The 27,688-nt window shown below is 36.4% G+C and overlaps 1 protein-coding gene across 1 annotated transcript in view; it reads right to left on the reverse strand.

Moving 5' to 3' along the window:
* The window catches only part of LOC129744189 (serine-rich adhesin for platelets), a 50,791-nt gene extending 26,485 nt beyond the window's left edge, over positions 1–24,306 (reverse strand). The window contains exon 1 of the mRNA XM_055736601.1: positions 17,314–24,306. Within this exon, the coding sequence (XP_055592576.1) occupies positions 17,314–22,922 (5,609 nt within the window). The 5' untranslated portion in view covers positions 22,923–24,306. The remainder of the gene's footprint in view (positions 1–17,313) is intronic.
* Between the last annotated feature and the right edge of the window lie 3,382 nt (positions 24,307–27,688).

A 27,688-nucleotide genomic window follows, 5' to 3' on the forward strand; every position in this document is an offset into this window, starting at 1 on the left:
GTAAAATAGTAATCCGGGTCTATATGACCATAACCGGCTAATTGTCCTTTTTTAACCGTAAAGGAAGGTTAAAACGAAATGCTCTACTGGCAGAAAGAATGGAAGGACATTCCATTTCCTTTCTCTTATTTTTATTTTACGCTTAACTGAATTTTATTTTGATTAATTAATTAATTAATTTAATTAATATTGGAATCATGTTCTTTCATAAGATTACCAGATTGCCCGGTTTATCCGGGTTTGCCCAGATATTTAATATAAAATTTGGAAAAAGTCCGGTTTGGCCCGGTTGCCTGAATTTTCTTGGAAAAGCCCAGATTTTGCCTGGATTTATTCTCATTTTCATTCACAAATCAATCTTTGAAAAACAAATTGTGTTAAATTTTTTTTTATTTATGCTTCCAAAACGAAATTTTCTGAGAAAGTTTCATAAAAATAATCATGGAAGGTTTTTTGAAAGACTAAAACACGATTTAAGTTCTGTTGATAATTTTTAGCGAAAAAAAAATTTTTTTTCGACTTTTTTTCTTGGTTTTTGATGAGTAATTTCTTGGCTTTGACCAAATTTGCCCGCATTTTGCATGGATTTCGTTCGACCATTTTGAAATCACATGCTCGGATTTTGCCAGGTTTCAAGATAAAAATAGCCCGGTTTGTTCCGCCCGGATACGTGCTGAAAAAAATCTGGCAACCTTTTTCTATCATATTCTAATGTTGATTTTGAGAAATAAAAAAAAATCTCATTGTTCTTTTAATTTATTCAACTATTCAAATTCTATGGTGTTAATTTGTAATTTGAATCATTCCTTCTAACCAAATTGAGATTCTGCTCTTAAATACTAAATTTTGTTTAAGATACTGGTGTCAATTTATGCTATTATTTTAGATTTTGAATCTCTATGAGAACAAATTTTTGTTTCGTTTTCGGAATTTAAGCTTAAATTTTCTAATTCTAATTTTGAATTTTAGATGCTTAAGCCACTTGCTTTTTAAAATTTTTATTCTGAAAAAAAAAATTAGATTTGGACTCTGAATTGTACTTTTGTGGTTCACATGAAAGTTAAAATTTTAATTTTGACTTCGACTTTTTCAACTGAAACTTTAATTTTATGATTAATATTCAATCGAATTGATCTCTCGAGTTCAAATAAACTATCTGCAGTTTTATTTTGCCTTTTATTAAGCAGTAAAATAGCTTGTTTTTAGAATAAATAGTCTAATAAATTGGATTATTGGCCCTTCCGTTTTCTCATTTTGTCTATTCGCCAAAATGCTAGCACCTTTGTGAAATCCAGAATCGCTGTTCGCATTTTGACCAAATAAGTAATATTTAAGCTAATTCCGGCTTGAAAGAAGCCCCAAGTAATTTAACTCAACATTTTTGCACTTTTCAGCACATAACCATGTATAATAAATCACTATTATTAGCGTTTTTTAAGCCGAAATTGACTTGAAAACATAAGAATGCCCTTTGTCGATTCCGAAATTAGCATTTTTGCTTGCGATTTGAAGGGGAAAAAACTTTGACAGATGAAAAAAAAGAATACTTTTCGTTCGTGAGATGAAGGGTACGAAAGAGCATCGTGATTACACACTCATAAAAAAGCTATTCGCCTTATTCAAAAAATCAAACTAAACTATACTAAAATCAAAATAATAAAAAGAGGATAATTTTTTTCAGATGTGAACTGTAACTGTAACTAGTAACTGAGTATGTTTACAATTGGCACAAATGCTCTTTTCAAAAATCCATACCGATATACTTCATTTGAATATGAAGGTATGTATGTAGATTGTAGATCATTCATCAGTCTTAGTATTATTTGCGATCGATTTTCAGTATTTTATTACGTTTTCAAAGGGTAAGAGTTTTAAGAATTTTCTAATTTTGGAATCCTTAAAAAATTATAAAATCTATCCGTTCATAGTGACTTCAATCATATGTCTGTTAAAAATCTTACGCACTTCAGGCTACAATTAATCTTTGGCCGACGTTCACATGCAAAATTGTGTCAGATAGAGGAGTGGCAGAACCAACCATTTGTATGGGATTTAACGAAAACATTTTTTTTTAAACCGGTCGATTTCTTTTAAATATGATTATTTTTAAAGCTTAGATTATGACAAACACAACACGCTAAATATTCTTAAGGGTCTACTGATGATTTTTTGCGGAATTTAAAATTGAGAACTTTAACGCTAAATGGTTTAGTTTAGCAATCAAAAAGTGAATTAGTCTGTATATCGCCTTAGCATTTTAACGTACAGCGCAAACGAAAATCAAATGTTGATACATTTCAAGTTGCCTGTTTGTACGTTTTCTTTATTTCTTCCACTTACAAAAGCCGCCATTTTGAGAGAAACTCCAATCTCGCTACCAAGAGCTCCACAATTTCCCATCAATCACTTCGTTGTTCGCCCTTCTCACCATATTGAATGACAGGGTTCCGTTCCATTCACTTCCCATGTCCTACCGAAGTATGGATAGAGTGTAAGTAGGTTGAGGTGTTCCAGCCATCCCAGTCTGACGTTCATTCGTAAGAAGGTTCTTCAATTTCAAAGATGTCAAATTATGGAATGACAAACGGAAAAAGAAAAACTCGTCAAAGTCGGAGCAGCTAGGGGAAAAACTCTACCGTAGGTAGAGCTCTAGGTGAGCGAAAAGTATTTTATATAGGTACTAACAATTTTTTCTTCACCTTTTTCTAATTTTGGACTTCACTTCTGTTCAGGTGTAAGATTTGTCCAAATTTTGACACTTATGTAATGTTCAACATCTGTCCGTTTCGGATGTTGATGTTGTCTATTCTCGTCCGTCCAGATCTCTACACAGACGAATGGATGGATGGATGGAAAAAAAGTTTCTGAAATCAATCTGCCGAGCAGAGAACAAATCTGCAAACCGGCGCGCCGGTTGAAATAATGAAATATAAAAAGCAGAAACCGAAATATCATTATTTTCACTCAATCAACCGTATTATATGCAACATCGAGTAAAATCGAGAGACAGGGAGACGGTTTATTTCTGTTGATGGAAGAAAAAAAATAAACCAATGTACTTCCACCATCAGTACGTGTATTTTTGCGATGTTGAAAATGAAGAAAAAATAACAACATAAACCTTACAGCGAAAGAAGCAAATGTAAAGAAACGCTCGTCGAGAAATCATTCAAGTGTGATGACTTATTTCTGCAACCGATGCTGTTCTAAGATGCATGAACAATCTGTGAAATGTTTCCACGAGTAAAGGGGTTTCTGAGTTTGAAATCGAAAAATTGTTCTTATAATGAAAAAATCACTCGTAGTAGAAAATAAACATTAATGAGACAGAAAATTCAAAAGGTTTTACAAATTTGAATATATATTTATTAGAGTGGCAATCGATGTTAAGGGGAAAATTTAATCATAGAAACAGAACGGACAATATACATTTGGCTGTTTTGCCAAAAAAACTGACCTGTGCGAAATTTCAGCTCAATCTGACTTTATTTAGGGGTGTCTCAAAGCACTCACCACAGCTCACGAATGAGAGACCAATAGAACCTCGAAAATTAATTTTTGATTTTGATGGCATATGACTATAACGTCGGATCTAGTTTTATACCAAAAAAAAATGTACTTTACCGAAAATCCACCTCCTGGGACTCAATCGTATTAACTAGTTTGTTTATGAGGCGTCTTGAACATAATTTTTCACTTGGATGGTTAATAAATTGTTCACTGGGGGGGGTTATTAAAATTTTTGAAATAAAAAGTATACCTAATAAAAACGCACTCTTCATCACGAGATGATCTGTATTAATTTTCAAATCACACGAAATTTACAAGAGTAATAGTTATAATAAATAATAAAAGAGTAATAGTAATAAAAAAGTTAACACAGAAAGAAAGAAATAAAATTGCAAAAAAAACGAAAAAAAACATAATTTGACAAAATTAAAATAGTAAATATCAGGATGGCCAGCGAGTTTCCATTTTTAAATTTTCGGTTTTCCCGATTTAGATTTATGGTTTTCCCTGTTTCAAAATTCTCAAATAAAAATGTTTATAGGGTTTTTAACCAAAAATTAAGATATTAACCGAAACTTGTACCTTTTTCAGTTTTTCACATCATCTTCGCCTATTATAAGGGAACATGCTTTATTTTGATTATTTGCATGAGATTAACCGATCCATAAATCAACTTAATTTTCAACTTCAAGTTTGGATTCATTATTCAAATTTCCATTTTAATTTCTGACGCTAATTTTATTTTCGGAATAAGTAATCAAATTTTATTTTATAGTTTGACGACTGATTGATATTCTAATATTTTTCATCTAAAGTAAACAGATTCCGATTAGTTTTATTCCTGTTAGGCAATTTGAAATTTTATTTCATTTATCATATTGAATACTAAGTCATGTTTTTATTGTATACCTTTAATATTTATTTTAGAGTTTTAGATGCCTGAATCTAGTTATCTGAATTCTGGTGAATATATCTAAATTCTTAGAACTAACCAAATAAAAAGGTGGCCTCATATTTTTTTTTCGGAATTTTTCCCGCATGGAAAAATTTCCGATTCTAAAAAGTTAAAATAGAACTAAATTAGAAGAAAATATTTTCGAAACCAAATAAGATGAGTAAATACTTTGAGGTTATGTCGTATGCTAGAAATTTAATATTTGATTTTTGAACTTATGTTTTGATAGTTTTAGACAATTTGTAGTGTGTTAGTACATTTTTTTTTAATATTTTATCAATCAATTGAAAACTTGAAGCATGGCTATGATAATTTTTTTATTTTGATAAAGGTACCGTAAGCTTAATTGAAAATAGCTGAAAATAAGTAAAGTCACGTCAAGAAAATTTTCGTTGTTCAATTTGTTTAAAAACAGCATTTGATTATAAGATCTTTGTAAAAAATAGCTTTTAAGAAAATTTATTGACAAAGTTAGGATGAATAACTGAATTCATATATCTCTTTCAACGTTCTATTAACATTTAATTTTTTTTCACCCAATTAATTAGATATTTTGGTCAGACTCTTCAGAATAACTCCCCCAGTTTAAATGTGTTTAATAGATTTCTGCCAATTTTTTTCAAGTTTCGGTTTAGTATAACGTGTTTTTTCTGATGCAGATTCGAACATCACCAATTCTGAATTAATGTATAGTAAGTCCTTATAAAAAAGATGTTAAGCTTAAGGAAATCTAAGGTTTCGAGATGAGGATTCAATCCAAAACTGTCTGATTTCAACATATGAATTCACATCAGAACTAAAAAGTCGCAACATTTGGATTTTTTAAAAACTCCTTTCACTTTATTCTTCATTCATGTTTTCAAAGTCTTTTTATTTCCAGATATTCGTAAAGAAAGTGCACAACTGTAAAAAATCTTGAATTTATTACCACTATGAAAGTTAACTATCGAGACTTAACGTATTAAAATTTCACAGTTGTGAAAAGTTTATTTAATTAAAAACTTTTTTTACATTTACTACAGTGTACAATATGCGCGAGCTAAGAATTAGTTTATGATCGCGAATTTTTTCTACAACGATCGATAAATGTAAGCGCTTAGTCCAAAATTATATACTTTTTTAAATAAATTTCCCGACTTTTGCCGGCACTTTATTCATTTATATATCATCCTGAAATAGACGACTATGGATTGTAAAGCTTCAAAGAAAAGGTTTCAGTAAAAGGTTTTTGATAAAACTGAGGAATTTTAGGATTTGTTAGGTTTATATATGGGAAGAAATAATTCATAAATAATTTTCCCCGGTTTTGATTTAAAATTCCAGTTTATTTCTCCTGGTTTTCTTAAAGTCTTAGGTGACAATAAGAATAAAAAATACAAACAATTAAACAAGTCACATAAATTCAAAAAAAAAATCAAAAACTCTAAAAATTAAAGAAATACAACATCAACCATAACGACGGAAATGACAACTTTTGTCTTTTTTTTTAACTTTTGTTATTTCTGTACCTGACCTTTTGTAAATATGTGGTTTTGGTAATTTTTGTCATTATTTTCATAATTGTTATTTTTGACATTTTTAATCATTTGGTGAATTTTGCCGTTTTTGTCATTTCAATATTTTTGTGATTTTGACTTAGTTGTTATGTTTGTCAATCGAGACGGTTTCATTCAACTGTATGCTACGCAAGACCGTGAGAACGGGAGAGGAGGGGCTGGCTTAGGTGTTTATCCCCCCCCCCTGTAGATTTTTTTCCAAGTTAATTTTTCAGTCAAGAATTAGATTTACCGTTAAAATCTGGGTTGCCAATGTGCCTATTTTTTTGTGGATTTGACTGATTTTAAGAAGCCTAATTTGATAACCTGAAAAGCCTTCGGTTTTCTCTGATTTTTGGAAATTAGCCTGATTTTTCCTGAATTTTGTGAATAGGATGGAAAATGGGTAATACGGAATAGCATTGAAGACATTGGTGGATGTCAAAATGTGGATTAACGACCAAAAAAAAAAACTTTGCTTACTTCGACCGAAATTTCCGTTAAACCATATATCCTGATTTTTATTTCTCAAGTCCTTAAATTTTGAAAAAACAATATTGTCAACCCTGGTTGTAATGGGAAACTGCTTAATCCCATAAGGTTTTGAAAATAAGTATTTATAAACATGTTTGAAAACTGACTTGCCTCCGACAGAATTTCAGATTGCCCGATTTTACCCAGGCTTTCCTGGATATTCAGTGGAAATTTCAGAACAACTCCGGCTCGGCCCGGCCCGTATGCCCGTTTTTTGTGAAAAATTGCTTGGATATTCGCCGGTTTTTTTTTTATTTATTTGTAAAACTTAGCAAGAAACTCAAATTGAGCGATAGCAAGGTTTGATTTTTTGGGTTCAAAAACAAAATCTTTAGAATTAGTAACACATTAAGGACCGTGAAGAAATTTATGACGAAAAACGCCAATATGGCATATTTTATCTCAAAACTCGCAGGAACAAAATTTTCAAATTTAGTACATTGGAGTTATCCCACGTGTTGTGTTCAATTTTGTAGAATAGAGTTTTATCTTAAAAATTTTAACATTTGAGTTATGCTTTTAAGAGCAGCTCATTCGCGGCAAGCGAAACAACGAGATTTATAGTTTTTGGTCCGCACATTAAAATATAAAAAAAAAAAATAAGGGAAATAAAATTTAAATGAAGCTGAGGTGCTTAGTAAAAAAATTGAAATTGGTTTTGAGATTGGAAAATTTAAAATCAAATACGGCTTTCGTAAGGCTTTTCAAAAGAATTTCCCGGAATAGTCCGGTCCGGATACTTGAAAAAAAAATGTTTACTCGTCTTTATAATTCAATTATCAAATATGTACCTATTTAACACATCAACAAGCTGGTAGCGATGTGTGAGGTGTTTACATCTCACGATACCCAGCGAGTTCAGGATGCCGAAATTTTCAAATCAACCATTAAAACATAGGCATTTTAAAAATAATTGGAGTTATCATTTGAATTTTATAATAAGTTATTGAAATGGTAAGACCATTCAAATTGAAATATTTTTCTCCTAAAATGTTTGAAATCCTATTGATTTTCATCTTCATATTTTGTATTATCTTAAAGCAAAAGAAAAATAGGTAATATCTGTGCAAATCCGGTCAAAATCAAGAAATTTCCAATAGAAAGCGAAAGATAAGGTGAAAGATAAACAAACGAAAAATGATTTATTACCAAGACACGTCAGCAGCGTTCAAATCTGCTCTTACAATTCCAAAAAATGTATGCAAATTCATTTCGTTAAAACAAGTTAGAAGAAATAATAGTTATGTTATGCAAAAATCATAAATTTCGTGAACTAAATTTGAGTTTTAGGTATGGATTTAGCTTAAATTATTAAAAAAAAAAATCCGAGCAAAATCCGGTTTTTTATCGATTTATAGGCAACCGGATCAAACCGGGTAACCCAATTTTTTTCTTAGAAAATCCGAGCAAGCCCGGTCAAAACCCGACAATCTGGAATGCACAATTTGAAGGATCCAATATTTCAATGGACGGCGACAAAATATTCAGAGCTTGAAATTTTTAACTTATTTTTTGTTTGTTTCTTATTGATCATTCAAGAGACTAAATTTCTTAACCTTTATCGTGTGAGAATAAGCTTCCAATGATGAATTTAGACATGTTGTTTTATAAATATATAAAGATATGATTGTGTACTTCAAAAATGATTTTTTCTGCCTTTTATTTTGATTACTGGAAGAATTTGAGTTTGATTTTTTTTCTAACTTTGATCACTGGCACTCTTGAAACAAAATTGAATATGCTCTTTTTAATCGAATTAAAATCAATCATATCATAATTTCAATAGTCAAAGTAAAGGTTTTATTCGAAATTTTAACTTGTATTCGTTTTCTGGTGTTTAGGAAATATTGCTTTCCAAACTTGTAAACTCGAATGGTTCAAATTAATGTTCTAGCGTATTTCTAATTTAGAGTATGGAAAATCATTTTGAAGAAATTATTATTGACTTACCTAAAAAACCATTCATTTTGATTCTGATTAATTTTGAATCTAAATAGTAATTTTTTTCGGATTTGTATGATGGTCATAAGCAGGAAAATTATTGTAGAAATCCATTTTCTTAATTATTGTGCATTTTTGATAATGCTATTATTTCTAGCTGAATTTGAATTTCGAACTCCAACCCCCCTTCCGATGGAAGGGTTTCTTTCGCACGGGCCTGGTGCTTTGCCTTTTTATTATGTTTTACGCTATTTTTGGGCTTCTTTACTATTTTATAACCCCTCTAGTAAAAAATAAATGAACAATCCTAGTGAAAATCTAAACGTAAGATGCCGTTTTAACATTCAAAAGGTTAAAATCTGGTTTGGAGCATGTTTTGGTTTATTTTAGAAACTAATTCTTAAACATTCCGTTTGAATTAAGGTTGCCGTAATTTTTTCAGTACGCATCCGGGCAGTACAAATTCGGGCAAATTTTGCCAAAACCCAGAAATTACTCAACATAAATCAAGAAAAATTAATGAAAAATATTTTTTTTTGTGGAAACTCATCGACCGATTTCAAATCCTATTTAAGGCTTAAAAAAACCTTCCAAGATTGTTTCTATAAAACTTGCTCAAAGAATTTCGTTTTGGAGACTAAATAAAAAAAATTACAACACAATTTGTTTTTTTTTGTTTGATTTGCCAAATAAAGGGAATTAATCCGGGAAAAATCCGGGCATGTTTCAATGAAATACAATCGGAAACTATAGTTCAAATCCACCGAAGTTAAAAAAAACAATGTCCGAGAGTGTGGATTTGTGCTTAAAATTTTGTTTTGAACTAACACCAGATCTCGAGGTTTCCATTGAAGATTTTTATAAGTAAGGATTCGGAACTTTAAGGAACTAAGTTCGAAACCTAACCAATGGCTTACTTAAGAAGAAATGTCATAAGCTGAGAAAGGATACTTCTAAAACTACCATATAATTTTTTACCTCTATCACTCCAAAAGAGAATCATCTGGAAAAGGCATTCCCGCCTGCAAATGTTCAACAATTCGATCGGAATGCAGTTTTCAAGTGCATTCAAGGTGCAACCTAAGTCCCACCAACAGATAAGGCAAAGAAATCGATCTGGTGCCATACAAAACTGGTCCAGAAATAAAGGCAAACACACACTAGTAGCAGGTACCTTCTATCTGGTGAATGCATTTTGAATCGTTCATTTACCGTCAGTTGAAAGTTTAATACCACTTTTACCTGAACACGTACACTATACGGAGAAGAAAAACATGGCGAGCAGCGACTGTCCCACAATTGAAAAGTATAGTGCCGAGCTTTTCACCAGTCGGCCCAGGCCAGGCTGGGCAACCGACGAGTGAATGTGCATTGGGGCTCATTCATGATCCCAAAAGCCGCAGCCAACAAAAAAAAAAAAACAACAGCAACAAAATAAAATGAATAGAAAAAAGAAACGAGACAGTCGCCGGGGATTGGAGAGCACCACACTTTCTCGTGTCACGCCCATGAATTGAAACAAAAAAATCAACTGAATTCACTCAAAAAAAAGGTCCTATATACTGGAAAAAGGTTCGTGAAATATTAAGTGGATAAATTAAAATAATAGAGCGCTGTGAAGAATCGCAGCGGAATGTTACAGAAAAAAAAAACAAAACCTTTACAATGGAGCGGACTGCCTTGAATGTTCGTTTACTGTGTTTTTTTTTCTTAATAATAATAGCAGCTTTTATTCATCATTTTTTTACGATCACTATTGTTCTTGGAAGGCCTATTAAAACGAAACATTACTTGATGCCAAGATTTACTTAATTTGATATTTTTTTGACACGACTTAATGATCGAGTAATCTTTCACGCATATTTTATGTTGGACCTTTGAATAAGATAAAACAAAAGCCTAGAACGGCTTAGCAGACAGACGTCCTACTTTAAAAGGATACGTTCTAGTTCTACTTTTGACTCAAAATGTCCTAGTTTTTCGATCAATCGAAAACGTTGACTTCTCCCAATGTATTTTAATGGTTTTTGGTTAAAAATGCTAGATATAGGGTTGCTAGCGATTTTTCGTTTTGAAATTCCAAAGCTTTTCCTGGTTAAAAATGATGTTTTTTTGATAGGTTTTTTTGGGTGGTGATGGGGGTGATAACCTCAAAAGCGATCATGTCCTTGAACGGACATCAACGTTTTGTTAACTTATTTTTCCGTTTCTTATCCATACATATACGTAGGCAAGTGTGCGTAAGAACTGTCAAAAACAACTCTATAGTTGATATTATTTCCAGATGTAGCAACCGAAAATCTGATCGATCAAACTTTTCAGACATCCGGATCTGCTACCGTTAGTTTCTGCTTTCAGGAACATGCATGCCATCGAAGATGATAAGGGGTAAATATGTACATATATCTGTAACTGAACCATAAAAGCATCGAAATGTTTTCAAGTTCTACTAGCAAATCTGACCTCCAGAATGATCAGACGTTCGTATCTACTATTAAACCTATTAGTCTATGAAATAGATACCTATAGGTGCTGTTTTAAAGGCTCATCCTAAACCTTACTCAACTGTTAATGACATCACAAAGCATAACACTTTAACTAGACACTGGGTACCTCCACCACAGTTCTCGTTTCCATACTCCGAGCATTTGAAAAGTCGAAGTGCTGAAAAAGAAAAACGATACGCAAATGCAAAGCATTTGGAAACATTCAAAATGGCTTTTTACTCGAATATTGTAATAGTTTCAAAATAAATAAGACGTAGTTTTAACCATAAAACCAGTGATGCTCATTTGAGTAAGTTGTAATCATACCAACAGATTGAATTTTGACTGAAAATAAAAAAAGTACGATTTTCAAAATTATTTATGGAATTCTAATCTGATAAAAATAAACAAATGCTTATTCTATATCCCCAACTAGATGAATTAACGTAAATTAAACTTCATACCAGTGAAAAACATTTGTCTGCGTTTTGCCTAAACTCTCTTCATCTTTATCATCAATATTTTTCTGTCACAGTTTTTATTTTTCCCAATCACTCAAAAAATTTTGGCCATATTTTTTGAAAATTTATTAAATCACTTAAATCAATAATTACTTAAAAATATCTTTTTTTAAACAATTTTGCACATTTTACTTTCAACAAGAGTTTGTTGAGAATTGATTTAGTTATGCAACAAACAAAAATTGATTTGTTCCTATGATTTACACATTTTTCTTAGATTTATAAAATTACAACTTAGGTAAAATCCGTTTGCACTTGCCCCGGTGTATTTGATTTGAAATTAAGATTGAATATAAAAAAATATAAGCAGAAGAAACTTTGATAACTGTTACCCCTCTCGGTGCAAAAATCATCGTTTTAAGTTGTTGTGTTATGTTTATTTAAAAATTTTTAGAAAATATCCATACCAACATACCACATATTTTTTTCTATTCATTCAATTTTTGAAAATCTGCTTTTAATCTCCAAAAGGCTTAAAAAGGACCTTTAGCATAAAAAAAGAGAAAATTGCTGTGATTCAGTCAAATAACAAAATTTATACATTTTTATTTTTCCTTTCAAAACCATTTCTTTTTTTAATTTGCACTTTTTGCCTTAACAAATTATTATTTGCCTTATGAAAAGTCGTTAGATTTCATACCATGATAAGTTCAGTTTGGCATCACTTCAAGTTGTAATGTGTCATGACTACAAGTTTAGTATATTGCGAAAAAATAATTAACATAATTTTAACATGGGAAGGTATGCGGGTACGAGATATGTTTCTATTTACAATTTTTTTCTGCATTGTAGTGTGAAGAAGGGAGCGACAAAGGGAGTTCCATATACATTGCGTTGTATAGCTTGAAAACTTTTTAACCAATCATGGCTTCCATACAAGTTTGTTAGCATAAATCGAGAACTTAACAAGCAAAAGGAAGAGAGGTTGTTTGGGTACGATTAATTTGAGACCCTCCTTTATTTTTCAAAAAAACGATTTTATAGTTGTTCGTTAGCACTTCTTGCATTGCAAGGGGGAAAGGGCTCGAAGTTCATATTATTTAAACATATATAATGAAATAATTAGAAGTTCTATGTAGCTTATAAAACCTAAGTTAAAGTTTCAGATCTTGAAAAACAAATTTAGAGATCAATTCTAAGAAAATACTATTAAAACATCTTTGTACTGCGGTTAGAAACTTCAGTTGCTGCTCTTTTTTTAAAACATTTGCTTCTAAGTTATGTTGAGATTTGGTTTGAAACGCTTTCTAGGAAATAAAACTGAATTTCAATTATTTTAACAAATTTAATTTAATTTTGGAAGGTGTAGCAAAGCACACCGGGTTAGCTAGTTCTTCTTTATTTTTTTTTTAAATTCCCGTTTTTGCAGATTTAGGAAAAGAATAACAAAAAGAAAACTTCAATAACTTTTTAGTCAGAAGTCATAATCAAGGTTACCGCAATCACAGAAAAATCTGTAATTTAACAGAATTTTGAGCAAATTTTCATCACAGAATTTGTGTCACACAGAATTTTGAAATATTTACAGATTTCACAGAATTTTTAAATTTTGAATGAATTTCCAAAATTTTAATTTTTTTTCCGATATAAAATTTATTTTATGAAATTATTTTATCGGCTATATCGGTGAAATTTTATATTCTTTGAGAAAGAATATTTAGGAATTGGAAGATTATAGACGGATAGAAGATTAGAATAAGGTGAAATGTGTTGAAAATGAGCGGAAGGGTAATTTTAATTTGATTAACTTTTCATCACCTCGTTCCTCACTTCATTTCAAAAATATTAAATTTATGTTTCTTGCTTTTAATAAGAAAGATATGATAAGATTTCTAATGTTGATTGTTTAAAATGTTAAAAAGGCATAATTTGTCATGAATTTTGAATGAAAATAAAGGAAATAGCATCACAGAAAACCATCACAAAATTTTTGGTTAAAATCACAGAAATTCAGATTTTTTTTCTCCAAAACACAGATTTTTTTTCGGTAACCTTGGTCAAATTACTCACGGTCTTGAAGACAGTCGATCACTGAGTTAAAACATTTATTTTCAATATATTTTTAATGGACTATCGTTTTGCAAAAGAAAAGCACAAATGTATTCAATTATCAAAAGTTATCTTGAAAGCAAGAGCTTATACAAAAAACTAAATTAATATTTGGAATCAACGCCCCAAAATTAGGCATTATTAACTTGATCATTAGACTGAGTCGATTTTGGATCATTTTTGAATTTCTCAAACCCTGTGGTCTAAAAGCTTCGCTTTGGTTCAAAACTTATCCATGATTTTTTACTGAATTTTCAAGTAACGTCTACATGAGTAAATTTGAATTTTTAGGTTAGTATGGAAAAATTGAATATTTTGTACTGAAAAATATACATAATTTTTGTTTCTTCTGCAGAACCGAGCCTGCTAATAGCTTTGGGGCCAATTAATAAATTCTCTAAAGGAAGTTTTCCACTGAACAACCTTGTCGAAAACCGTAACTTGGTATCTTATTATACAAAAAAGTTATTAGCGGTTTAACAGGGGTATGTCTTTTTGCATTGATCAACAATAAATTCAATTGACATCACTGCATGTGCCACGCGAAGTATTGCATGAAAAGTAGTGATGAAATACCTTTCCAGGCACTGAGCAGTGATGTCTATTAAATTTATTGTTGATCAATGCCAAAAGCCATACCCCTGTGAAACAGCTAATAACTTTTTTGTATAATAAGATACGAATAACGGTTCTCGACAAAGTTGTTCAGCGGAAAATTTCCTTAGAAGAATTTATAAATTGGCACAGAGACTATTAGCATCAACCCCCTGGCAACTTGACGTTTCCCATACAAATCGCGTGTGCCAGTTTTTTCTGGTTCTCTGGTTCTGTCAAATCGAAAATCAAGCGACTTAACATGTCGGAAGGGCGCATATGGAAATATGTTTTCTTTTAATTGATTCAACAAATGAAAAAACGATTCGAATTTAAAAAAAGCTCAGTTATACGTAAAGTGAATCTGTTTTTAAAATTTCAGTAGAAGCAAACGGCACACAGACGTAAATCGGTATGTCCTTTATTACGTTTGAAACTTCTGGACTGATCAAAATAATTCACTGATATACGGCATTTTTGGGGACAAGAACCACTTTCACAGAAACTATTGATGACGATCGTACATAATAAATGTAAAACAAAACATTACCACAAAAATCATCGAGTGATTTTCATGAACTGAGTTACATATTATGAAAATTTTAGAATAACAAAACTTCTAAATTATAGCAGAACATTTCTCGGTTTATGGAAAACTGTTCCTACAAAATAAATAACTAGGTAGAATATTGGATGAGAAAAATAATTTCGATTGTAACTTTTTTTCATTCATTCGAATTTTAAGATTCGCACCACATTTGATGATGTGCCCTTTCCATACGCATGGCTCGAATAGTATGTAAACAAGCGGTACACATGCGACATCTGCGAATTTTAATCAGGCACACGAAACTCGCCAGAACTGTCAAGTTGCCAGGGGGTTGATTAGCATGCTCGGTTCCACAGAAGAAAACGAACGCACACATATAGGATCTCAGTGAAACCACTGACCATACTGACTGGACACTCGATTTCGTTTTCTGGATAATTTTTCCAGAAACAAAACAAAAAAAAAACATTTTTTTTCCGACAGTACGCAATGTCGATTCCAGAGTGCGCATCGATCGGTTTGAAGAAATGCTATCCCAGTTAGGAAATGCCACCCAACTTTAAAGATAAAACACGCAATTTCTACGATAAAATCGGACTAAACAGGACCATTTTTCCTACAGGGCATTTTTTGTCAAAATTTTCAGGTTCGCCACCTGCCGTCGGTATTGCGAACCTGCAAAATCTGACAACAAAAAATTAGACAGAAAATGATAGAATTTTTGTTCTAAGAGTCAAGTCAGTGTGGTCAGTGGTGAAACTTCATGTTTCTTTGAAGAGATCTAATTTTACTTAACTCTAAGGCGTACATCTTTCAAGGATATAATGGCTAGCATCTTACCAATGCTAAAACCATCAGACCGCAGAAAGAGTACTATATATGCCGTGATCGGGATTCGATCTCATGGACTCTGGCTTAGAAGACTGGAACGCTATCCTCTAGGCCACGACCGGCGATGAAACAAAAGTGATGATGATTTTTCAGCACAAAATATTCAATTTTCCCATACAAACCTAAAAGTTTAAATTTTTTCATGTAAACGATATTTAAAAATTCTGCAAAAAAATTGATGAACTTTGAACCACAACGAAACTTTTTAGACCCCAGGATTTGAGAAGAATTTCCCCAAATCGACTCAGTCTACTGACCCATGCGCACTTGTTCTATAGAAGTTCTTCGCCTATATACTATATACCAGTTCTGCGTCGTTCAAACTACTGTGCAATAATATATTCTGACCGACTATCATGGATACAAAGAAGCTCGTGAGAAAAACAACATTAGGGGAAGTGTCTTTGAAATCTCAAAAAATTATGAACCACATGAAAAATCGCTACTTAAATTTCTGAAAAATGTAATTTTTATAAAGTTCTGTAAATTGCATTTTACATGACACGAATGCTATAAAGATGGTAAAAAGATTTGATTTTTACTGATAGCAAAACTAGGCAACATTAAGGTTTCATTAAAATATTATTTGATAAAAGATTGAAGCCAAAATAAGGTGTTAACAGCATACTGATAGTGCAACATTGGGTGTTACATTTTTAGTTCGATGATAGCATAGTTTAATAGATCAGTGCGAAAATTTACTATCAAAGAAAATTATTCGATGGCAATATTAGAACATCTTTGTGCTCTCAAAACCTTTGGAAATTCACTAATTTTGTTAAATTTACTAAGCTAATTTTTGCTGTGTTCCACCTTATGTCAGGGCGGGGACCTCAGGGCGTGATATTTAAAAAAATATCATATTCCTTTTTTTACCAGAATCCTAAACCGGACAACTAGTTTTATCAACCTTAAGTGGATATATTTTCGACATTTTTTCTATGCTGAGGGTGAACTAGCCAAAATTTGCACCAAATTCCTGCTCGGAAGCCATATTTCACAAGTGGATACTTACAATTGACGTTTATTCCGAAACACCAATACTAGTTCCCGAAAACCGACAAATAAACAAACAAAAATTGAAAAATCGCCTCTCAAATTCAAAGCTAGTAGGAAGCCCAAAACTGCTGCACAAAAGATAAAATTCAAATCTATCGGTTTTTTGTTGTTGTTTTTTATCTGTTCTACTACCTTAGGCTTTTTACTGGCCGGAATGCGTAGTGGTTCAGGAAGGATGAAGAGAAGGAACGACAACGAGCGATCCAAAAACCGTCATACACATTTCACATCCAAACAAAATTACGAGGGTCATAAATCAATTGGTCCGGTTTCTAAAAATTTATATGCTTCCTGTTGTGTTTTGCGTGGGATTTTTCTTTTTTGTGGAGAGGAATCTATATTTATTTTGATATTTCGGTTTTTTGTATAGATTATGTCTTTTGTGGATTCAACACAATAAAACAATACCACTAATTCCACTAGGAATTCCGTACATGTTTTAATCTTTTGGTAAGCACAAAATTTGATAGTTTTTTTTTATCTTGAAGTGTTTAATACATTCAATGGGAATATCTAAACAATTTATTCTTTAAAAGTTAGTTTCTTGTTCTTTAAAATTCAAATACTCATGTATAAAATTTGTACATTTTTTCGTCTTTATAAGCACAGCTATAAGAAAAGGCTATCTTTTTTCATCTCAAATAGGTTCAAAATTATCTAGTACATATTATAGTTAAGAAAAACTCACCTTCCGAACAGCGGATGCCAGAGCGGGGAGCTGAGATCGGTGGTGTCCTCCAGGCTGGTGGTGCTGCCCACCTCGGAAAGTTCGTCGGTGTTCAGCAACCGGCGCTGGATGGCAGCGGGATCGAGCAGGTGCAGTCCTGGTTTCACTTTTAGTTTTCCCTGCTGTTGTTGTTGTTGCTGTTGAGATTGGTTAAGCAATTGTTGTTGCTGTTGTTGAAGCAGCTGTTGTTGCTGCTGCTGCTGTTGTTGTTGCTGTTGCAAAAACATTTGCTGCTGCAGCTGTTCGTGTTGACCGGAGGCATACAAATCCATTCCGGGAAGTGCCATCAGATTGGCTAGCTTGCTGTTGACAGTTTGTTTCTGTAGCTGCTGTTGTTTGTCCGGTTGGAGCAGATTGACCAGCGATTTGCAAGTGACCCGAGGTTTCTGCTCGTCGTGGTGGTCTTTCTGAAGTTTTCTGGCCAGCTGCTGCTGTTGTTCGTGGAATTCTTGGAAGTTCGTTGGAAGGTTGAAGAAAGCATTATTCGGGAACATGGAATTAGCGGAGGATTGTTTGGACTTGTTTTGGGCTGCTGCGGATAGCTGGGCGCTGCGTCCCTGCTGCCACATCTGGTTGTTTGCAGCGGCAGCTGCTGCGGCCGCCTTGTTCATCATATTTGGCAAATTATTGAATCCGGTTGTGTTCAGCTGCTGCTGCAGCGCGGAGGAGGGAGATTGCATCGTTGAGGTTCTGGTGTTGCTGTTGAATCGGTTATTTGGCATCGATGGAGTCATGAACTGAGGTATCGAAAGAGAATTCATCTGGTTCATCATGGAACTTGATTTCTTGTTTTGTTGGCTCTGCTGTTGGAACATGTTGGCAGCCGCAGCAATGGCAGCTACCGAGCGCTGCTGTTCCGGTGTCTTTTGTGGAATGATTGGCTTGCGATCGATTTGAGTGGCTGCGACCATCGGGGTTGGTTTCTTCTGGGTTTCCTGCTTCCGCTGGAGACTTGCGTTGTTCACTTGGCTGAGGGCGTCTTGCCACATTGCAAACTCGAGCTGTCGTTTGTAATCCATAGGATTCGAGGAGAGTCCGCAGAAGTCTTGCAACCGCGAGCCCATGAATGGCAGCATGTTGGATAGATTGGTGTTTGCATTAGGAATGTTCATCATTGCCTTCAGAAGCTCCGGTCCAAATTGACCCATCTGACCCAGATATGGAAGAAATAGCATTTGATTGAATGCGGCAGCTGTGGCGGCATCGATGTCTCCGGCCAATCCAGAGGCAAGCAGAGAACTCATCATTGGGTTCTGTTTAGCCGCTTGAGCCGTTAGGGTTTGTTTAAGGGATTCCAGTGGACTTGGAGCGCTCTTCTTGTTGCTATCATTTTTGGATTTGAGTTTCAGCATATCGTCCTGGGTTTCCAGTATCTTTTCTAGTTGGGACAAAGAAATCACCAGAATATCTGGATCCTGCAGGATGTTTGGAAAAGCGAATGCCTCAGGTAGCCGCAGTTCCGGTCGGGTGGTTAGCAGTAGAGGAATCTCCCGCGCCGGTGAGGCTAATACTGCGTTGAGACGATCCTTTGGCACAAGTAACGGGTCAGGTACCTTCCAGGCCGGGTTGCCAATAAGTAACCGCAGCTGTGTGAGTGGATCGGGATCGTTGCCAGACGTTAGCATTTCTACCAACCGAGCAGAATCGTTGAGGTTGCAATGGTTGGCCGCAGCAGCATTGTTGCCGGCTGCACTACTACTACTGTTGCTGCTGCTATTGGTGTGTCCACTTGTTCCGGCGCTACTGGCAATCACTTCAACTGAGGATGCACCAGTGTTGGAACTGCTGCTACCGCTGCCACTAGTTGTTTTGTTGCTCTCGGGATCTGTTTTTATTCGTTTCGATTTTGGCTCATCTTCGCTGGCCGATTGGCGTTTGGCTTCTTCGGAGCAGCTAACAGTGGGGCTAGCAGACTTTCGACACTTGCCTAGGTCCAGTGGTTCTTTCTGCTGGATTGCACTGCGTGGTTTAGCGCTAACGGAGGCTTGAGAAATCAGCGATTCTATGACGGAGTTTGAGACCGATTTTGGCTGCAGGAAAATATCCGGCGACGGTGGCACCGCAGGCAAGCCACTCGGTTGTGGCGACTGGATGGCATCGGAACTGTGGGATATGGGTCTGGGGGAAGGCGAGAGGGTCACAATGGAATCGGTGCTCTTTTCACTACGTTTCCGACAACTGAGATCTTTGGGTAGCTCTTCTTGGCAGGAATCGGGCGAAATCACAATCGGCGTGTCGTCAGATTCTTTGTTACTTTTCTCGGCGGCACTGTTAAAGTAAGAGTTTGCGTGCTCACTACTATCGGTAAGGTCTTTGATTGTGATGGACAACTCGTCCAGCGTGGGGTTCTGGGAGGAAAACGGATTTGGCAGGTTGTCATCCATCTGCAAGGAGTGATGCGTCGTATCGAACAGATCACCTGTAAGTCCTTCAATTTCACCAGCTTCGTTGAACGATAAACACTTGGGCGAGGTGCTGAGCGATTCACCTAGGCGCGAGATGATGTCGGCAACAGGTTCCGGTTCCAGCAGGACATCATCGTCGTCGTTATAGTCATCTGATATGGTATAAATGGTATTTTTGAGATCATCCGTACCGGAAATTTGATTGTCTTCACACCGTTGCTCCACCAATGAATCGAGCAGTTCAGCACCAGTCATTGTATTTTCACCACAGTTTGCATGAAGCAAATCTTCCGGATTGGCGGACTGTATCTCGCGGATGCCCTCAATCAGGTCACTGCAATCGTTAAACTCACTCAGATGATGACGACGCTTCGGATCATCATCCTCCAGCTCACTGTCACTACTGATTGTGATGTGCGGTTGCACTTCCGCGTTCTGGATGCAATCCGATTTCGTCTTACAATTTTCGTATACTGCTGCGCTATCCAGGCACATATTTTCATTTCGTCCTTTTGTTTGGTGCTGGTGCTGCTGTGGAGGAGCAGGATCTGACTCCAGAACACACACTTCGTCTCCATCGTCGTCGTCAATCTCGTGCACAGTCGTCGGTGCATCGGAAGTTGTTGATGTGTGCAGCAACAACGTTCCACCTTGCTGCTCCCCAGCTTCTTTTGCTGCTGCACTCACACTAGCACCGACGACGTCGAGGGCGGAAAGGGAGGTGCTCGTCCTTGCCAACGACGTCGACGTCGTCGTCGTCGGTGGGAGGAGGATTGTGGAAGTAGCAGCAGCACCACTAGTATCGGTAGAGGCTGCTGCACCAATAAAAGTGCCATGTTTGCCACTGGCAGCATCGGCGGTTATGATCGGAGAAGGGCCATGCCGAACCGAGGAGGAAGAGGATGCTGCTGCTGCCGCTGCAGCAGCCGCGGCCGCTTGCAGCGACTCGAGATGATAGGAGATTGTTTTCTCGATGCATTCGTTCGCGTGGTTTTCCTGATGATTAAACCCAAGTTCATTTAGTGCAATCAAATTATTGAGTGCCGCTGCCGCTGTTGTTGTATGTTGGCCCACAACGTTGACATGCGCACTGTTGCTGCTGCTAGTGCTGGCTCGAACTCGCTGCTGAAGTTCTTGCACCGAGATAATGGTTGATGGTATCTGTGCCTCGATGTTATCCAATTCCTCTGGCCACCCACCGCCTCCACCAACTCCCGGGGGTGCCACCAATCCACCGCCATCGGTGGTGTGGTGATGGAGCAATTCCTGGGTGTCCTCTGGTGGGATCAACTCGACGTCATTGTCACTGCCGTCGTCTTTATTGCTATATGTGTTACTAGTGGCGTTAATACTATTAGTACTGATTTCTTCTAGGCTGGTGGAGAGATTTATGCTACTATTGTTGGTATTACATTCACTATTGCTACTGATATTGTGGCTATCAACGGTTAAATTATTTTGATTACTACTATCGTCAACATTAACATACGATTGACTCAAATCCTTCAGGTTCAAACTACTAGCGTCCTGTTCCTCGGACAGGGTGATATCGATAACACCATCATCGTACTCTTCCTCCTCGACCGGGTGCTTGATGCCCTCAGCGGTCGTCGGATCGAGCTCGCTGATGTCATGCACATCTAAACAAATCGCGCTATCCTCCTGAGATGACAATTCTTTGCCCTCCTTCCGGTGTTTCTTGTCCTTTTTGTGCTTTTTCTTCTTTTTGTGTAATTTTTTGTACTTTGGTGATTCTACGTTGGGAACCAAACTCGATTGGCCGTCGGTGCCGCCTGTTTGTTGTTCCTTTTTGATTAAGATGTTCGGTTTCGGTTTCGGTAGCAGCGAGAACACGACCGACGAGCTGGTATCGGTTCTCGGGAACGACCTCCAGAGGCCGCTGGATGATTTGGTTATTCGTATACGGTTACGTTTGTCATAGTCCTCACACCGAACCTCGACGATTCGGGTGTCTTCCTGCTTGACAAAGAGGAAGATCGGATTCAGACGAGGAACTGTTGCCGTCTCCTCGGGGGAGTTTGGTTCTTTGGCTGCCTTTCGGCTGCTTCCGGCACTAGTTGACCGGGTGCCCGGGTTTTTCGGTGGCCGTCCTGGGCCCTTGTGGCATTTGGGGGAAACGGTCGAGGCGGCGGCGGCCGCTGCAGCAGCTACGGCGACCGGGTTCTTCTTTCGGGAACTGGTCGAGCGCCGAGTTTTACTCCGGCACCGTGCCTTGAAGTAGTACTCCGGAATGCACATGGTATCGATGATGCGGTCGGTGAACTGTCTCCGCCGGCTGGACTTGCGATGTGCCTCGATTGGTTCCTCGTACCGTTCCACCGGTTCCTGTTTGATTTTCCGTTTCGACGTCGCCGTTGGGATGTTGTTGTTTTCCTGCGGTTCGACTTTGACATTTCGGGCGACGACGACGGACGACATCGTAGCGGCACCATTTACCGACGCCGACTTTTTGCTGCCGGGCGATGCAGTTTTTGTTGCACTATTCGGGGCGGTCGCGGTCGATGACGTTCGGCCTTTGGTGGTGTACGTTTTCGGCGCTGCCGCTGCAACTGGCTGCGGTGTTGCGCAACTTAAAGGGGTTGTGTTGCGTCGACGAAGGATCAGTTTCGTCGATGGCTCCACGACATCGCTTTCCCCTGCAACGATATTGTAGTGCTGTCTCTTTCCGGCAACGCCGCGACGTTTTTTATCACTGCACTCGACGTCGTCGTCGTCGTCGTCAGCGATGTCGACCACTGTCGTCGACGTCGTGATGTCTTTCTTATTATTGTCGCTCTTGATGTCTTTGCCCTGCTGCTTTGGTTGTTTCTTATCGGAATTGTTTTGAGGCCAAGGAACCGCTTTCAGTCTAATGATAGGCTTCAAGTTAAACTTGCTACCATCGATAATGATGTCCGATTGTGATGCAAGCGATTTGTCAAAGTTTTTGTTGACTTTGCTGGCGCTGTTGTTATTGTTGATGTTTTGGCGAGCATTTTTCCGACCTGGTCTGATCTCGTGCTGCTCCAGGGGTGGGTCCAGCGGGATCAAATCAGGAAGTGGGTCTACGAGGCTGTGGGCCGAAGAAGGAGATCTCGAGCGAGACTCGGACGTCGTTCCGTTTAACCCGAGTGATCTCCATTTCAAGCCAACTTCTGTATTCATATCCAGGGCATTTCTTCCACACAAAATTATTTCACTTTACACTCAACAAGGGGGGAAAGAACCGAAATTAAAGCGGAAATCTTCTTCTGGAAGTGGATGTTTTATCCGCGGGCACTTGCTCCCTACGCTTCGAGCTGAGTGGATATTATTGTGTTACAACCATTTTTCTTTTGTGCTGATGATTTTTGCTGTTTCCGCGAGCCAGACAATTATTTCTTTGGCTTCTCACTGACTAAACACTTCTCACTAATACTGGCCACACACTTGGCAGCATTCCTTGGCGTAGTTGGACACACTTTGGGGTCAGCCCCAAGATATATTCACATCTCGCGTAATTTCTTGCTCTCACACAATCGTGTTGTACTCACGATTTTAATCTCCGTCGTTGGAAATAATCAATAAAACTCGCTTTTTATTTTTATTTGATCAAAAGCGGCGAGCTGTCAAAATCTTATTCGATTTTTTTTCTCTTCCTAGCTGCCCTCCCCACGTCGAATGAAAACACACATTTGGGTCGAACTCCACTGTACCACTACACACGCAAAGTAGGCGAAAATGGACCGACCTTTCGCGTCGGGGATACACAATACTTGCCTTCGCTCGCGATTCGATTCACAAGAAAAACACACCCACACTGACAAACGATCGCGATCCTCAGCAGCCCCACACTTGTGCAATCGTGCGCCACGTGTTGGTGTATGTGTGACGGAATGAAGTGCACAACATACGGGCCAAACTTGTAAACTCCACCATATAATAAAAATATAGCTAAATTATAAATTTTTCTCCATTTCGAGCACTCCCGTAATCCATTTTCTTTTTTTTGCTTGCTGCTGGAATTCTTTTTCGCGATCTGTCAGCAAAGCTGTCAAATTCAGCACAGGAATTTGGGAGAAATTTTTCACTGTTATTGCTCTGCCTTTCAGGAGATGAAAAAAAAAAGATTTTCCCGTTTTTCACACACCAAGGATTTTCTGCGCGTACACGTACGGGTGCGTACTACAGAAATTCCAGAAATCCTCTTGTTGATTAGGGATGTCGATGGCACCCCCTGAGCCCCACACACAATTTGCTACTACCCAGCCCAGCACAGATATGAGAGGTCACCGTGGTCGTCGTCGTCAATCGGGACGGTGGAAGTTCCTGCGCCTGGGGGTCAGCCAGGGTCGGTGGTTTAGTTACTGGGACTGATCTAGCGAGACGGCAGCGGCGGCGACGGCGGGGAAAGAGAGACACCACACAATCCACGGACGGCAGCCAGAACTCACAAACGATGATGGCGCTGCTGCTGATTAGGTCACACACCGACGAATATCGGAAACGACAACGGATTGGGGCACCGAGAGCGCGTACACTTTACATAACCATAAGTTAACTGTTTCATTGCCCGCACAACACTGACGAACGCGAGCGAACGTCGACGCGCCGAACATCGAAATCGAGCAGCGCGCGGGGCAGCAGCAATATAGAAAGCGAAATTTTCTCTTGCTTGCGAATGGGTCGTGTATTTTTCGAAAATGCTCCACCACCACCAATACTTGGACGGACGTCGTCGACCGACTACTGTTCGAAATTTTGTGTTGCACGTTGACGTCACGAAAACATCGCACGTGCGCTACACCCTAGCTTGCTTCGACGATGCACGTGCACCTTCGTCGACAATACTCTACTTCCGGCGTCCCTGGTGTGCGTACGGCTTTCGAGTGCGAAGATATTTTCGACGACACCACACACTATCGTCGTTTTGTTTTGGTTGCGATTCTGCTAATGGCTCCCCCCGACTTCGGCCCTCTAGTAGTAGTTGTGCGAGGTGCACAATTTATTTTCCCGTTTCTCCTTCGTTACGCCTTTCATTTCATTTCTATTCTGTGTCCCACACTGTTTCGGAATTCTCTCTTTCAGACTCCACCTTTTTTCAATCCTTGCTTCGTTGCGTTGGGACGACGATAAGGACAAATCCTCTTTTCCGCGAGGACCCCATCATCTAGCTAGCGCAATCGTGCGTTGACCTTGAAAAGGTCCTTGTGGTGCGTATCGTTTCGTTTCGTCGAAAGTTGTTCGAAAAATCGACGACGACGACGACGACGTCACAGTACGCCGCGGTGCGAATTCGAGCACCTGAAGCGCGTGCATGGACGCATCACCGCACACTTCCTTTTCGCGCCTTTTTTTTCTCTCGGGCATCTGGGAAGGCTGATGTGTTGCAAATTTGCAAACGGTCAAAAGCAAACAGAAAGATGACCCCTGGATTTTTTTTGAGGAGACGCAACATTCGGAATCGGAAAAACAAGAAGAAACAGCTCCGTGACACAAAAATACATGTTTAAGTGGTCGTTTCCGATCGGCGCGATATTTGGTTTGGTTGGAGATCCCAAAAGCACTTATACTTGCAACGTACTAACTTATGGTGGCCCCCCCATTAGTACTTGTGAAGTGCTGCTGCGTGGCGATCGATGCTCCAAGTTTTTTTTTCTTTTGTTTTTATCTTTCTAATTTTCTACTCCAGACATCATGGCCGAATGCAAAAGGAAATTGCGGAAAGTGGACAGCGATGTTCGCGTCGTTTGTCCACTAGATGGGATTCCGATAACCCCATTATTTTTGTTATTTTTGTAGTTTTTGTAATTTTTGTAATTTTTGTAATTTTTGTAATTTTTGTAATTTTTGTAATTTTTGTAATTTTGTCATTTTTGTCATTTTTGTCATTTTTGTCATTTTTGTCATTTTTGTCATTTTTGTCATTTTTGTCATTTTTGTCATTTTTGTCATTTTTGTCATTTTTGTCATTTTTGTCATTTTTGTCATTTTTGTCATTTTTGTCATTTTTGTCATTTTTGTCATTTTTATCATTTTTGTCATTTTTGTCATTTTTGTCATTTTTGTCATTTTTGTCATTTTTGTCATTTTTGTCATTTTTGTCATTTTTGTCATTTTTGTCATTTTTGTCATTTTTGTCATTTTTGTCATTTTTGTCATTTTTGTCATTTTTGTCATTTTTGTCATTTTTGTCATTTTAGTCATTTTAGTCATTTTAGTCATTTTAGTCATTTTAGTCATTTTAGTCATTTTAGTCATTTTTGTCATTTTTGTCATTTTTGTCATTTTTGTCATTTTTGTCATTTTTGTCATTTTTGTCATTTTTGTCATTTTTGTCATTTTTGTCATTTTTGTCATTTTTGTCATTTTTGTCATTTTTGTCATTTTTGTCATTTTTGTCATTTTTGTCATTTTTGTCATTTTTGTCATTTTTGTCATTTTTGTCATTTTTGTCATTTTTGTCATTTTTGTCATTTTTGTCATTTTTGTCATTTTTGTCATTTTTGTCATTTTTGTCATTTTTGTCATTTTTGTCATTTTTGTCATTTTTGTCATTTTTGTCATTTTTGTCATTTTTGTCATTTTTGTCATTTTTGTCATTTTTGTCATTTTTGTCATTTTTGTCATTTTTGTCATTTTTGTCATTTTTGTCATTTTTGTCATTTTTGTCATTTTTGTCATTTTTGTCATTTTTGTCATTTTTGTCATTTTTGTCATTTTTGTCATTTTTGTCATTTTTGTCATTTTTGTCATTTTTGTCATTTTTGTCATTTTTGTCATTTTTGTCATTTTTGTCATTTTTGTCATTTTTGTCATTTTTGTCATTTTTGTCATTTTTGTCATTTTTGTCATTTTTGTCATTTTTGTCATTTTTGTCATTTTTGTCATTTTTGTCATTTTTGTCATTTTTGTCATTTTTGTCATTTTTGTCATTTTTGTCATTTTTGTCATTTTTGTCATTTTTGTCATTTTTGTCATTTTTGTCATTTTTGTCATTTTTGTCATTTTTGTCATTTTTGTCATTTTTGTCATTTTTGTCATTTTTGTCATTTTTGTCATTTTTGTCATTTTTGTCATTTTTGTCATTTTTGTCATTTTTGTCATTTTTGTCATTTTTGTCATTTTTGTCATTTTTGTCATTTTTGTCATTTTTGTCATTTTTTGTCATTTTTTGTCATTTTTTGTCATTTTTTGTCATTTTTTGTGTTTTTTGTCATTTTTGTCATTTTTGTCATTTTTGTCATTTTTGTCATTTTTGTCATTTTTGTCATTTTTGTCATTTTTGTCATTTTTGTCATTTTTGTCATTTTTGTCATTTTTGTCATTTTTGTCATTTTTGTCATTTTTGTCATTTTTGTCATTTTTGTCATTTTTGTCATTTTTGTCATTTTTGTCATTTTTGTCATTTTTGTCATTTTTGTCATTTTTGTCATTTTTGTCATTTTTGTCATTTTTGTCATTTTTGTCATTTTTGTCATTTTTGTCATTTTTGTCATTTTTGTCATTTTTGTCATTTTTGTCATTTTTGTCATTTTTTGTCATTTTTGTCATTTTTGTCATTTTTGTCATTTTTGTCATTTTTGTCATTTTTGTCATTTTTGTCATTTTTGTCATTTTTGTCATTTTTTGTCATTTTTGTGACCGATTTTGTAATTTTTAAAATGCAAATTAGAGGTTTAAAATTCTTTTCCAAGCATCGGATAATCAAAAGTGTAAAGTTTCCTCACTTGCACAAGGTTCACAAGAACCATTACTCAAAGGTCAAATTTGAATTAAGTCGGAAATGTCACCTTTATACCTCTATCGGCAATATTATATACCTACTCACATCCACTCTTCATCGCCATTATAATCATTGAAAAGCACCATCGCCGGAATCGTCATTATCATCACCACCATCATCATCGTCATCGTTGCAGACAAAAGCTGCTGGATCATATTCCATTTTG

This window comes from Uranotaenia lowii, chromosome 2, assembly GCF_029784155.1.
Source record: "Uranotaenia lowii strain MFRU-FL chromosome 2, ASM2978415v1, whole genome shotgun sequence".
Taxonomy (NCBI): domain Eukaryota; kingdom Metazoa; phylum Arthropoda; class Insecta; order Diptera; family Culicidae; genus Uranotaenia; species Uranotaenia lowii.